The sequence below is a fragment of the Leuresthes tenuis genome, unplaced genomic scaffold (genome assembly GCF_036924035.1).
Source record: "Leuresthes tenuis unplaced genomic scaffold, fLeuTen1.0.hap1 SCAF_4, whole genome shotgun sequence".
NCBI classification, from domain to species: Eukaryota; Metazoa; Chordata; class Actinopteri; order Atheriniformes; family Atherinopsidae; genus Leuresthes; species Leuresthes tenuis.
The window spans coordinates 23,929,870-23,942,712 of NW_027325358.1; the positions used below are offsets into that span (position 1 = coordinate 23,929,870).

Here is a 12,843-nt window from a genome sequence, read left to right on the forward strand (position 1 = left end):
GAGAAAATGAGTCTAACTCTCTGGCAGCTTGTGTTTCCCCAGCAACGGCTCCATTGGCATCACCGTCAAACAGCTGGGCCAGGACGAAAAACAGAACTTGGATTGTAAAGTAAGTTCCCAATGGCAACATTAGTTTGCTGAGTTCTTCATAATCTGTGTAACGAACACCGGTGTGTGCTCTATGTCCCCTCCAAAGATTTCAAGGTTGTTGGAATATGTGCCCACTTGAGAGCTAATCCATGAGTGGGGATTATTAAATTGACATATAAACTTCCTTGTGCTTATACTTACACTACTGGGGAGCTCAGGAAAAACTTGTAGGAGATTATCCAACACCTTAATGTAACCCCTTGTTCCTGCACGAACATGCAGCAGCCGTTCTCTCTGTGCGTGTAGAGCTATGTCAAGGGTGTGTGAGAATGTACGTGTGTGTATCTCACCATAATGATGAGTGTAGCAGGTCCTATAAAGCTCCATATGAAGTATGTATCCAGCCGCAGCCAGCACCTAGAGACAGAAGATGAAGAGTAAGAAGGGGAGACAAAGACATCATGCATGAGAAACACGGAGAAGAAAAACAGGAGAGGAAAAAGACGCACAGGGATTAAAAACATACTCTAGTCTCAGATGGATGTAGGCACGCAAGGATTTACCGTTACAGGACAGGACATGCATCACGGTCAGACACACACAGGAGGGGAGGTGGAGGAAAAAAAGTACATTACAAGACAAACAGTATATCAAACTCCTCTCAACAGAGGGAGGACAAAAGGAATTGGGCTGGATGAAAAAGTGAAAGAGATGAAAAACAGTACAAAAGGTGTTACAGGTTGGAGGAAAATAGACGACATGTGCACCTCAAACATACATCACCCACAGAGGGAGAGACAGCGAGGGATGAGCATGTGTGATAAATAAACCTTTACTTCCCCCTTAGGGCACAGATATATGCCACATCCTGTGGTCGCAGAAATATGACATGACCGTGTTCATTTAAATACTGAGTTATGGATGTAGACCTCACAGGGCTATTTATGGAGTCTGAGAATGGCTGTGAAGTTAAAGGACAGAGGAGGTGCCTAATTCATGCACACAAACACACATGTAGGACACAAACACGCCCGGCAATTTCTGACCCTGAGTCTCGCTTTGGTTCTAAAGGATATACTGCTATATACTAAAATATATTACCCAAAACATCTTCTGTCATCAATGGCTGCAAACAGGGTAAGAAATGAAAAAAAAAAAAAAACTCCCAGATTGCCCTCCATTGAGGTCAGGCCTAACTGGTTGCAGAGAAAGGTGCCAGAGAGAAACCATTGGAGCAAAATTGCCAACTGATTCATGACCAGCTGCTTTTGAATTATTAATCTTTCAATTTCCAACACATTAGTGAGCCCTCCATTATAGGTCCCTGACTGTGTCACAGTATCCTCCATTAGGGCTCCTTTTGCTAAGTCATAGCCACCTTCATGATGGGCCGTGAATGAGACTCTGCCACCGACTAACGGGCAGAGGAACGGGGGTGCGTTGCGTGACAAGGTGACACAGCAGGGATGGCAGATGATATTTTCAAAAGTTTTGTCCCAACGTGTTATGTCAAAAATGATAAGCAGTGTCATTTTAAAGGCTGGACTGATAAATGAGTCCTAAAAGGCCTTGCTTTTAATGAAAAGTACTTTGCAGTGGAACCAGTTCTGTCAATTACTTTTCAAATCAGTGAGGGCCATTGGGCATAGAGCTATTTAAAAGCTATTTGCGTGCAATATTACCAAAAAACTACTAAAGAAAATCAGTTTTACAATGACAATCATGTACATCAAATATGCGTGAGAGTCTGTTCTTCATTCTAGAAAAGCATACCATGTCATTTAGCTTATTTTTTCAAGTGTTAAGCCCACTGTGTCAAGTCTTCTGCAATGCTTTGTTGGATAATGGCATGCAGTGTGATTATTCAACCAGAACTTGGCATTCAGACTCTCATGTTTTAATGATTGCCCTGCAATGAAATATTGATCTAAGTGGCCTGCGAATTGGTGTGTCTTGATAGTTAAACACAGCTAAATTCCACCCCTCCCTTGTCTTCAAACCTCCATTAGTTGATGTGTAGCCAGTGGACAGCTGCAATGTGTGAACTACAGAAGGTCCCAGAAGCAGCGAATATAAGCATTTAAGCATGTGCATCATGTAATGGTGCTTTTCATAGCTTTTCATTTAAAAAAAATAATATTCTGCAGGGAGGTGCTCTTTTATATGCAACTGAGGAAAGAGATTTTTCTCATGCCACATCCACATTGTCAATGTCCACTTTGGATCGTCACAGAATGGAGGACGGGTCATGTCATGTCATGCCTAGAGCAGTGCGTACATTACATGTGCATTATGTATTTAATATGTATATGCAGTAATGAGTAAAACTGTGGCCTCTTTATAGAGTCAAATCATGAATGGAGTAGATGTGCCACTCGAGTGTGACTGGGTATCGTGTTTGCTCCTGTTTGTTTGTAGGTTGCTTATTTTGCATATGCCTCATATGAATGACTTCTTTTGCCTTGGAGTCACGCAGTGTCTGGGGTTGGACAAGTCGAGCATGCATGGCTACGTGACCTTGTGCTTTTAAAATATGTCCTCATCTTTCAATACTATGCATTCCGTCCACAGAGGCCGGTTTTGTTTCAACACACACAAGTGCGAACCAGTATGGATGTGTGCACACCCTAACAGACTACTCCATCACTCCCTTTCCAATCCTTCCATTCTCACACTCTTTTTCTCCCCCTCAGTCTGCTCTGCTGCACACCCCCCCTCCTTCTTTCCTGCCTGCTAAATCCTTCCATATTCACACATTATAGCTGCCTCACTCATGCAGGCACTCTGTGGTGCCTCCTCTCCTGCTTGTCCACATACTTCCCTCCTCTTTTTCATCCCTCTCAGATTCTCTCCCCTCTCAGCCTCTCTGTTATTGACTCTTGAGAAGTGCCAAAGCTTGTAGAGTCCACTGTGGCAGACGCAGCCAAAATGACAGCAGCCACTGCAGGCACTCCTTTTTTTTTTTTTCTCACTTGCCATTCATCCTCCTTTCATGCTACACACTCCTCGCCGCCTTCCTTACACTCTATCGGTGCCATAGCTCCTGTAGTCCACTGCAGCAGAGACAGCCACTATGACAGCAGGCACTCCATATCCTGCCAGGTAGAAGTACTTAGTCCTGGAGTGTTCGCTCTCAAACACCTCTACCAGCATGATGTAGAGCTGCACCCCTTCCAGGAACATCCAGGTGAACGCTGCCAAGAAGAAGAAATGGAGCAAGGCCGCAAAGACTGCACAGACAATCTGGTGGGAGAAAGAAAAGATTAAGGGGACTTACACATACACACAAACCACACAAAAAATTCTCAGGAAGCGTTTAACCTGGTAGACACTTGCACTGATGAAACACCACAGGCGATGAGGGTATTTATCAGATTTAGCGAGGAATGATTTATCATATTCAGGAAGAAAATATGAGGGATTTCACATTTGCCAATACTTGGATAGACGAGAGTGAGAGCCTACAGTGCCTTCCATAATGTTTGGAACAAAGTCCATTTGTCTTTGACGTCCCCCTCTGCTCCTCGGTGTAAAGTTCTAAATCAAACAATTCAGACTTGATTAAAGTACACATTCCAGACTTTAATCTAAAGTCATTTTCACACATCTCAGTTCCGCCATGTAGAAATGACAACACTCTTTGTGCATAGTCCGCCTCATTTCAGGGCACCATAATGTTTGGGACAATTGACTTCCCAGGTGTTTGTGATTACTCAGGTGTGTCTCATCGCTTAGTGCAGGGATAGGTTATCTAGGCTTGCTTCTACTATTTGGATTCTGTAGTGGCCATTGTTCAACATGAGGAGAGAAGCTGTGCCAATAAAAGTCAAAGAAGCTATTATAAGGCTGAAAAACAATAATGGCTGAAAATCATTAGAGACATCAGTCAAACCTTAGGATTATCAAAATCATCTGTCTGGAAGATCATTAAGAAAGAATGCCCTGGCAAGCTCTGTAATCACAAAGGGACTGGTAGGCAAACGAAGACCTTCACTATTGATGACAGAAGACTCCTCACTATGGTAAAAAAAACTTAAAAAAAACTCAATCGCCTGTCCAATAGATCAGAAACAGTCTTCAGGAGGCAGGTGTGTCTTTGTCAGTGACGACTATCCGCAGAAGACTCCATGACTAGAAATACAGAGGCCACACTAAAAGATGCAAACCAGCTGTTAGCCACAAAAACAGGATGGCCAGATTACAGTTTGCCAAAAACTACATAAAGACGCCTACTGAATTCTGGAAAAAAGTGTTACGGACAGATGAGACCCAGATTAGCCTGAGTGATGGCAAGAAGAAAGTGTGGCAATGAAAAGGAACTGCCCAAAGATCTATAGCATAGCAGCTCATCTGTTAAACTTGGTGGTTGGGGTGTTATGGCTTGGGCATGTATGGCTGCCACAGGTACTGGCACACTAATCTTCATTGATGATGATATCTTCAAGGCAACACAACAGTTTCTCAAAGCTAAAAAAAAAATAGAACATTTTTGAATGGCCAAGCCAGTCATTTGATTTAAATGTAATGAGGGGGGCTATGTATAGACATTGCTTTGATTTCTGCATTATGAAACTGAAATGTATGAAAATTACTTTAAATTAAAGTCTGGAATGTGTCCTTTAATCCCGTCTGAATTCTTTGATATAAATACATAGAACATAATCAACATACTGCACATGTTGATTATATTAATCTGTCTTACAGTTTCGTTTCCTGTGAATATAGTAATTATAACAAATCAAATACAAATGATAACATGTATACCCACTTGTTTAGACTTTATGACTGTATACTCACAATGAATGTAAGTGAAAATATATTAAATTGTACTTTTTTATCAAGCCATTGAACAGTGACGGATGAAAGCGATGCAAACTTGAGAAAAGAACAAGAAAACAAAAACACTGGCAAAAGATGGGAGGTGGGGAAGTGAAAAGGGAGTATCAAGACTAAAAACGTGGTATGGTGCTTATAAAAAGAGGGTGACAAAAAAAAACAGGGGAGATTTTGTCTGTCGAGTGATGGCAATGTTCTAATCGAAGGAGTCACTCCTAAATCATTCAATAGAGGATTTAACAGATTGACTTCAATAGTGGGGGAGTTTGCAGTTAGAGACAATTACCTAATGTCTGAGAGACAATGAGTTTAGGGGACGAGGGAGTCACTCATTTCCATTTCTAAGGGTCACACAGTGATGCTTTCACACACAGGCAAAGATGTGCACACATGCGTGCACCCACACAGGTTAAAAAAAAAAGTGTCTGCTTATGCAGAAGTCATTAAGTTTTCCTTGTGGAATAACAGGCTTAACCAACTGTGAGCTAAGGACTACTGCTAAGGTGTTAATGGGGGTCAAAAATAGTCACCAGTAATTAACAGGCGAACAGAATGCACAAAAACATACAAAGAAACATGATCCTTCTCTAACAGACACACACACCCACAGAGAAAGAGAAATGCATTGCTGGGAAGACAAACATTCCATCAGATTGCTTTGTCTTTTCATTTGTGAGGGGAATATTTTTGCTCTAAACACACAGCAGGAGTGGAAGGTCTGCGGCTGTTTTTGTATACTGCGTGGGAGACAAAGTTGGTGGGGGGGCAGCTTTCAGTCCCCACAGCAGCCCCACACAAGCCCTGATTCAAACCGCTTCCAGACAAGAAAAAAAAAGCACCAAAGGTGAAGATTCCCGAAGAGTCTTACAAACTTTGAGATTAAACTGCGTATGCCCCAATGTATCTTTTATGTTATAAGATTTGGGTGCAAGTGTAGCCTTAGGGTTAGGTTTGAAGTCCTAAAGCACGACTGAAATATCAAATGTAGACAAACACAGATTGTACAAAACAGAATTTCAACCATGTGGTAGAGCCAGAACAGTACCACGCATTTTATGAAGACAAAGCTTTACACTGGCATCATAAAAAAATGCTTTACAAACTCTTACTTGATTTGATTGATTTTAAGAACCCCCTACACATTCAGGGGCAGGACTTTTTATTTTGATAGTCCTACTTGAGAAAGCTTAGGTCCTTTAATGTTTACTGCAAGATGTTGCATTTCTCTATGTCTGTGGCGAAGATTGCAATCTGCTTTGCAGCCATCTGTTGGGGTAGCAGCATCCGAGCCAGTGACTCAAAGAATCTCAAACTAATGAAGAAGGCTGTGCTGGGGACTGCTCTGGAGTCCCTGGAGCTGATTATGCAAGGAGGAATGTTGCAAAAGCTGCTGAACATAAAGGACAACACTCCTGTGCACACTGTGCACACTCATTGACATGGTGATCAAACAATGAAGTGTGTTCAGTCAGAGGCTTCTTCAGTGTCGCTGCAACAAAGAATGGCACAGGCCATTCCTTTTCTGTTTAAGTACACAGGACATCACCACCTGCTCTGCCCATAGAAATGCACAGTGTGCTGGAACCATTTTTTTATGCTGATTCTGAATTAAAGAAAATACTATCTAATATTTCAAAGTAATCCCAATCTTGGTCTGAATGTTAGTGTGTATTGTTTGGCCCAAATCTTGCTCCTGATTACTTTGCCAAATGGTATTCAGTAACATTGTTACCTGGGTGACATATTCCTGTACAATAAATGAGTACTTTGGCAACATCTACATTTCAAACATAAAGTTGTCTCTGCTCTATCTCAGTGGTACTTAGCAATTACAACTGGTGTAGCATAAACCCTTTACAACACAATATATATTAATCAATCTCTGGGAAAAAAAAAAAAGAAGTCCATTTATTATATAGCACAGAAGCCTGGATGTTACCCCATCTTTCCTGCAAGGTAATTCCATTATTTAGCATTGATGTGTACAGACTGAGGTCTCACTTTAAGTACCAAATGCAGGTTAAACTTACATTGTCAAATCTTTCTCAGTTTAGATTTTGTTTCGGGAAAAATGTTTTAACTAACATATTCCACTCAACTAACAGGATTCCGTGAGAAAAGAGAGACTGAGGCTAATGTTGCCTGATGGACAAATGAAGACTGAAGCACAGCAATGGTGTCATCTAAGCCAACACATAATAATTATTTCATTTATTATGCGGCAGGGTCTGTGTAAAGTGCACTTTGCATTGTGAATCATTTTTGTGGTGACTGGGAATTGAGGTATTTGACCGCTACATATTTATCATAGCAAAGTTACTTTGCCATTCATGCAGTACGACCGTTTATGAATTGGTAAAGTTTAATGCCGTTAATTTGTGGTCGCGTCTTTTACTCAATATGATAATGAGGGGTTGAGGACATGTAGCAAAGAGTGTATGAGAGAAAAGTTGCACAATCCAATCTGGTTTGAATACAAAGACACGCTTTGTTTGACAACTGCAAAGAAAAGTTTGTTTTTCACTTATTTACACAAAAACGACATTTTTAAAATCCGCTGCCTCCTGTTCACATAGCTGTAATCTGGTCAACAACAGGCAGAATGTAAACATGTCACAATTTATTTTGCAAATCATTTTGCAGGATCAGTGGTCAGGGTTAGTTTGCAATTCTGCCAAGACGGTACCATTTTTTAAGAGATTCTGTTTGAAATGTAACCTCAGAGCGGAAAATAGAATCAATATTTTCAATTCTATCCTACTCATTCTACCAAAGATGGGCTTGTCATAGCTTGTAGTCAAAGAATACCGACGAACACATTCTGCATTATTTGGACAGACGTCCAAAGAGAAAATGCCACCCTTCTTACCGGCTGATCGGCCTTGTTGATTCCAACCAGAAACAATGACTCAGCGATGAAGAGGCTGATACAGAGGTTCTTGTGAATGGTGTTGCGATCGCTCTGCAGCCCTCTGAAGAAGCAAAAGGTGAAGATGCAGATCAGCAGGCAAACCAGTGACAAAAGGATGCCCACCCACGTGATGACATCAAGGAGCACGTCGTGCATGCTGTCTGTTTTCTGCGAGGAGAACAAGAAAAGAAAGGCATGCTTAAGTCAGTCATTTCTAAAAGCACTTTAAAAACGCCGCTACTATAACCGCGTTTAACCTTGGTTTGCCAAAAACATACAGGAGTCATATTCGTGTAAGATGAAACAGAGTGACAGACAACTCCTTCCCTCCCTACCACCATCGCCTCTGACTGATGTGAGTCTGGCTGTGTGTCGCTGAGCGTTCAGGGCCACAGCGTTACGCTGCGTTGCACAGGTGCGCTGGCTCTATCCATCAGTGTCCTGCAACCTGGCAGGCAGAGCAATGTTCAACATAACATTCCTGTGATGGATCTACTGTTCAAAACCTCACACAGTGTTCACAGAGGGCTGCCAAGCCGGCTCTGACCATGACCCCTTTAGATGTAACACACATCCTCGGGCCAAGAGGGAGAGAATGGGTGTCGCACAATATCCAGAGATACGAGAGCTGATTTGTGAGGAGAGGCGTGGTCTCAGCGTAACAAAAGAGGGAGACAAAAAAGTGCTTATCCCACACAGGGCAGGGCAACTATGCTTTTATCCACCCACTATATCTAATGGATATCCAAATTAGTGATCTCACTTAACAGTCAAAATATCAATTTTACAATAACGTGATATTGAGCTTTGCTCTGTATCTGCTTTGGTAGAACAGAGCCCTGACAAAATAATGTTTGTTGCTCATAATACTTTACAAGTTTAATGCAAACTGTCTTAACAAATTACCTGCAAAAGTTTTCCCAGCTAAGTATGGTCAGACTCTAATCTGTTCCACAGATGTTTTGGTCTTTGTCTCCTCTTTCCTTGCCTTCCTTCAGTGTTTGACAGCTTGCCAGCCACTGCTAATCAAATGATGAATAACTGACCTCTTGATATTTCCCCCCTCCCTCTCCTGGCAGGCGCAGCAGAATGAGCACATACCTTGACCTCCACGTGGGCCATGAGCACCGCAAAGCTGGTGAGGTGGGTGCAGGAGCAGCTGGTGTGTGTGCGATTGGTGGCTAGAAGACGGCAGTCCTGCGTGGACCAGAATCCCATCATGGTGCGCTTGGAGTAGCTCCAGAAGGAGCAGTTGGGATTGAAATTCTTTTCCGAATGCTGGAGGAACAGAGAGAGGGTGATCAAGAGATACCCAGACAGGCAGGACGAAGCTGAGAGACAAAAAGCAGGGGACCACAATGGCAGAAAATAGATACTTGGCCATGGGGAGGTGGGAAGTAGAAACACAGAGTGGTTGGAGAGCCAAAAAAAAGTGAGAAACTGGTGGGAGCGATTGGTGGAAAAATGATAGGGAGGAAGAAACACTGAGAGGGAGTCAAGCACTCACAGCAACAAAACAACAAACAGAAGGGACAGAACGCAAAAGTGCAGCAACAAATAAACACGGAGCCAGGGCAGGAGGTGACAGTGCAGTGTCGATGCTTGTTGTGGGCGGATCGGGAGTGTAGGAGCGGCTTGTGTTGTGTGTTGTAAAGATACTCTCAAAAAGAGCAAGTGAGGAATCTGCTGACAACAAGCTGGGTCGCCAAATGGATACACATTTTCTTGTAGATGACAAACACAAAGTAAATTGTAATTGATACAGTATGGAATTCAGCCTGTTATTGCAAATGTCTTCTTATGTCATTAAGTGGAAGTCAAGTTTGTCTTCAAAGTCTTCAAAAGAAAATTGCAAAGTAGTCGCAAGACATTCTGACCTTTGAACACAGACTGTAGATGACACTTTTTTACATTTTCTGATCAAAGACGTGACCAAGAGCTTTCAAAGAAAAGGCAAATGATCAAATATTCAAGCTAGCAATGAGTCAACACAAGACAAAGATCTTCATCTTTTGAGCTCCAAGTTAAGTCGAGTCTCCAGTTAGTAAACCCTACAGCAGTTGGGACCTAAGTCTTGAATCTGATTGCAACTCATTCTAAGTGAGGGGCCTCATTCAATGCTGTATTATCACAGAAAGGGGACCTGGATGAGGCGTATGCAACTTCTCATATAAGTGTCGGGATTTTAAAAATTTATCTCAACAGGAATAAATTTGGCACTAGCATGGAAAACTCTGACCTATGCATAGGAACTTTGCAGACACACATAACTGAGGCTATTTTGTAGAAACTGACAATGACAATCTCTGAGGCATTATTGACATATCATTTCACAGGTTACTTAAATCTACATTATCATAAACACTGAAACCAGCAGGAATATTTGGGCTTGTGCCAGGAAGGCATAGATATTCCATATTAACCTTTTTAACTGTAAAAGACAAAGGTCAACTGAAATCACAATTTCAATTTTGCTCATTATTTCATCAGTGCTTGCTCATCATCACATTGTCCAACACTGGAGTGCAGAGGAGAGACTGAGCTCTAGCTTCTGACTCTTGGGGTCAGATGTGGAGCACTGCAGCGATGTTCAGATGCTGCCGGGATGTGGCGGGTGGCGGGATTCATGACATTCTGACATCCTTTTTTCCCCAATATTGAGTGTTAATATATTGAATCCTTTTCATTCCAATCATATAAATCAGGCTAATTGATGGAATTATCATCAGTTTGTTCAACACAATGACAAACCCACCACACAACAACATGATTTAATAACAGTGTCTTCGCCCTGAGGCTCCCTCAGCTTTGCTGCAGAACGGGCCGGTACAGGTCATTCCTGTCTACAGCAGTAACCCTGCGCCATGACTCACTACAATGGCTGTTTTTAGTAACTTTATTTAAATTACAAATCATTCATAACTATACTGCAACAATACAGAGATAAATAATGAAATATTCTAGAATAAAGTAATCGGCGGTTTATCAGTAGTTCTATATTCTGAACATGTAGTTTTACCGCCAAGTAAGACTTTAGTTTTAATATAGTTTTTTGGGTGTGAAATCACTACCGTGGACATGATTGGGATTTCAATGCATATAAAAAGCAATGGATGCATCTCTAGGCTGCCAACACTCACTCGGGTTTCATCAGTCACCTTACCTGGCGCATCTTCACAGCCTGAGTATACAGGCCATGTAAATCCTGCGAATAAAACTGGTGATGGCTCTCGCACAATCATTGCACTCCATATTTCAATTATGAGGACTAATAATAATGCGTGCCTAGTTTGTTCTGTCCGTTGTGTTCAACTCTCAAACTCCCATTTTCACGACAGTCAGTGATATATCCCAGTGTGGGGAATGGCACTGACTGCCGTCGTCATTTTTGCAGGGTGTTAATTAATCAGACTGTTGGCTGTAAATATAGCCTATAAATACTATAGTGACACACATGCGTAATGCTGAATGAAGGATGCACTGGCACTGTGAGAGGACAACATCAATGGAGACATTAGGGTGGAGCGAGTGTCCAGGGACAGCAAGAATTTTCTTGGCTCGTAAGTGTCTCGATTTCTGTGTCAGAAAAAGTCAGTTTGTTTTTCCCGTCTACAGTTGCATTGATTCACGGTAAAGATTCACTGATCAGCAGGTTCATTTCGGTGCATCAACATTCAGGAGGTGCTTTCCGCTGATCATTTATAATTACATCTGGGCATTCCATGGGAGTAGTACGAGACTGATAGACGTGCACATTTTCAGGTGGATTTATAACCTGAAGATTATTTTATGGCTTATGCCATTTATGCTTTTGTGCATGTGATCATTTTTATTATCAGCACCATTTTATAAAATACAACCCTATATTCTATTAAAGATTAAGACAAATCTGGTGGAAAAAAAAACCCAAAACAACAGTTCTTGCATTTGTTTCTTGGGACATTCCCATCTGTCTGTAAGAGCTTGTGGCATTCAACTATAATTCATCCATTCATCCATAAGCCCTACTTACTCAATAAGAGTAGACATCCCTCAACAGTGATGCAAATTAAATCAAATTTTTGTAAAAGGGATAAATCATGGCGTACTTTTCCAGGCTTTTCAATCATTTTTGCTGTCTTGTAGTCAGCATTTTGGAATTAGACCGAATCTTGGTCGTAATGTGAGTCAAAGATGATCGGCGGCAGGATACGGTGGGCAGCCACTGTGCATGCACTGATGCAGAGCAACACAGTTGAGATAATTCTGACAAAATAAACAACTGTCTGAGACTAAAGTGACATTTTGTAAACGTTACTATGTGGTGCATTTGCTCGATTCTTAGGTTTGTGTTGTTCTCGATGGTGAAAACGAGCTCTTCTGGTGGCCCCTTCCTGAGTAGCTGTGAGCTACCTGTCAGAATTCTTCCCAAATTCTTCAAACTAAGAGCGCTCTGACGGCTGTCCACTGTCAGTAAGACACTGACTACCCATAAGTGCGTCTCATATTCCATAAGAATATCTCCTTAACTAGATACCAGTACATTATACTTTAATATGGAGGACAGAGGAGTGGCCCTGCAGCAGAAGAACTGGGATTCCAGCCACATTTCTGTCGAGTAACTGTTACGATATGAAAAATGGTCAAAGATAAAAATGAAAATATCAAAATCAGACTCTGGTCTTTTTCAATCTTTTCTTTTTGCTATTAAATGAAAAATGAAAGCTAGAGAACAGACACATTATTAAAAGCTCTGCCTACTCTGTCTCTGTCTACTTACCTGCAGGTGTTTAACAGTGAAGACCACAGGCTCAGACAGGTAAACCTTATTGCTCTCCTTGTTAATGGATGCCGTGATGACCGGGGAATTGACGATAACAGAGTAATTCGGATACACTGCATCACTGCTCAATCGGACACTGGCATTCTCCGTGGGCAGGTAGGAACCCAAGTTCCTGTACAGCACAAAGGCCATCCTGATCTCACCTGTAAGAAGACATATGGAGACTGAGCTCTTAAAAATTGTT

At 41.8% G+C, this 12,843-nt stretch overlaps 1 protein-coding gene across 5 annotated transcripts in view; it reads right to left on the reverse strand.

Moving 5' to 3' along the window:
* Window positions 1–12,843, reverse strand: part of adgrl3.1 (adhesion G protein-coupled receptor L3.1) — a 135,033-nt gene that overhangs the window by 22,723 nt on the left and 99,467 nt on the right. For all 5 annotated transcript variants that reach the window (XM_072383332.1, XM_072383331.1, XM_072383330.1 and 2 more), the window contains 5 exons: window positions 12,597–12,802; window positions 8,939–9,115; window positions 7,796–8,005; window positions 3,113–3,333; window positions 441–507 (listed from right to left, as the gene is read on the reverse strand). In XM_072383332.1, the coding sequence (XP_072239433.1) occupies window positions 441–507; window positions 3,113–3,333; window positions 7,796–8,005; window positions 8,939–9,115; window positions 12,597–12,802 (881 nt within the window). The remainder of the gene's footprint in view (window positions 1–440; window positions 508–3,112; window positions 3,334–7,795; window positions 8,006–8,938; window positions 9,116–12,596; window positions 12,803–12,843) is intronic.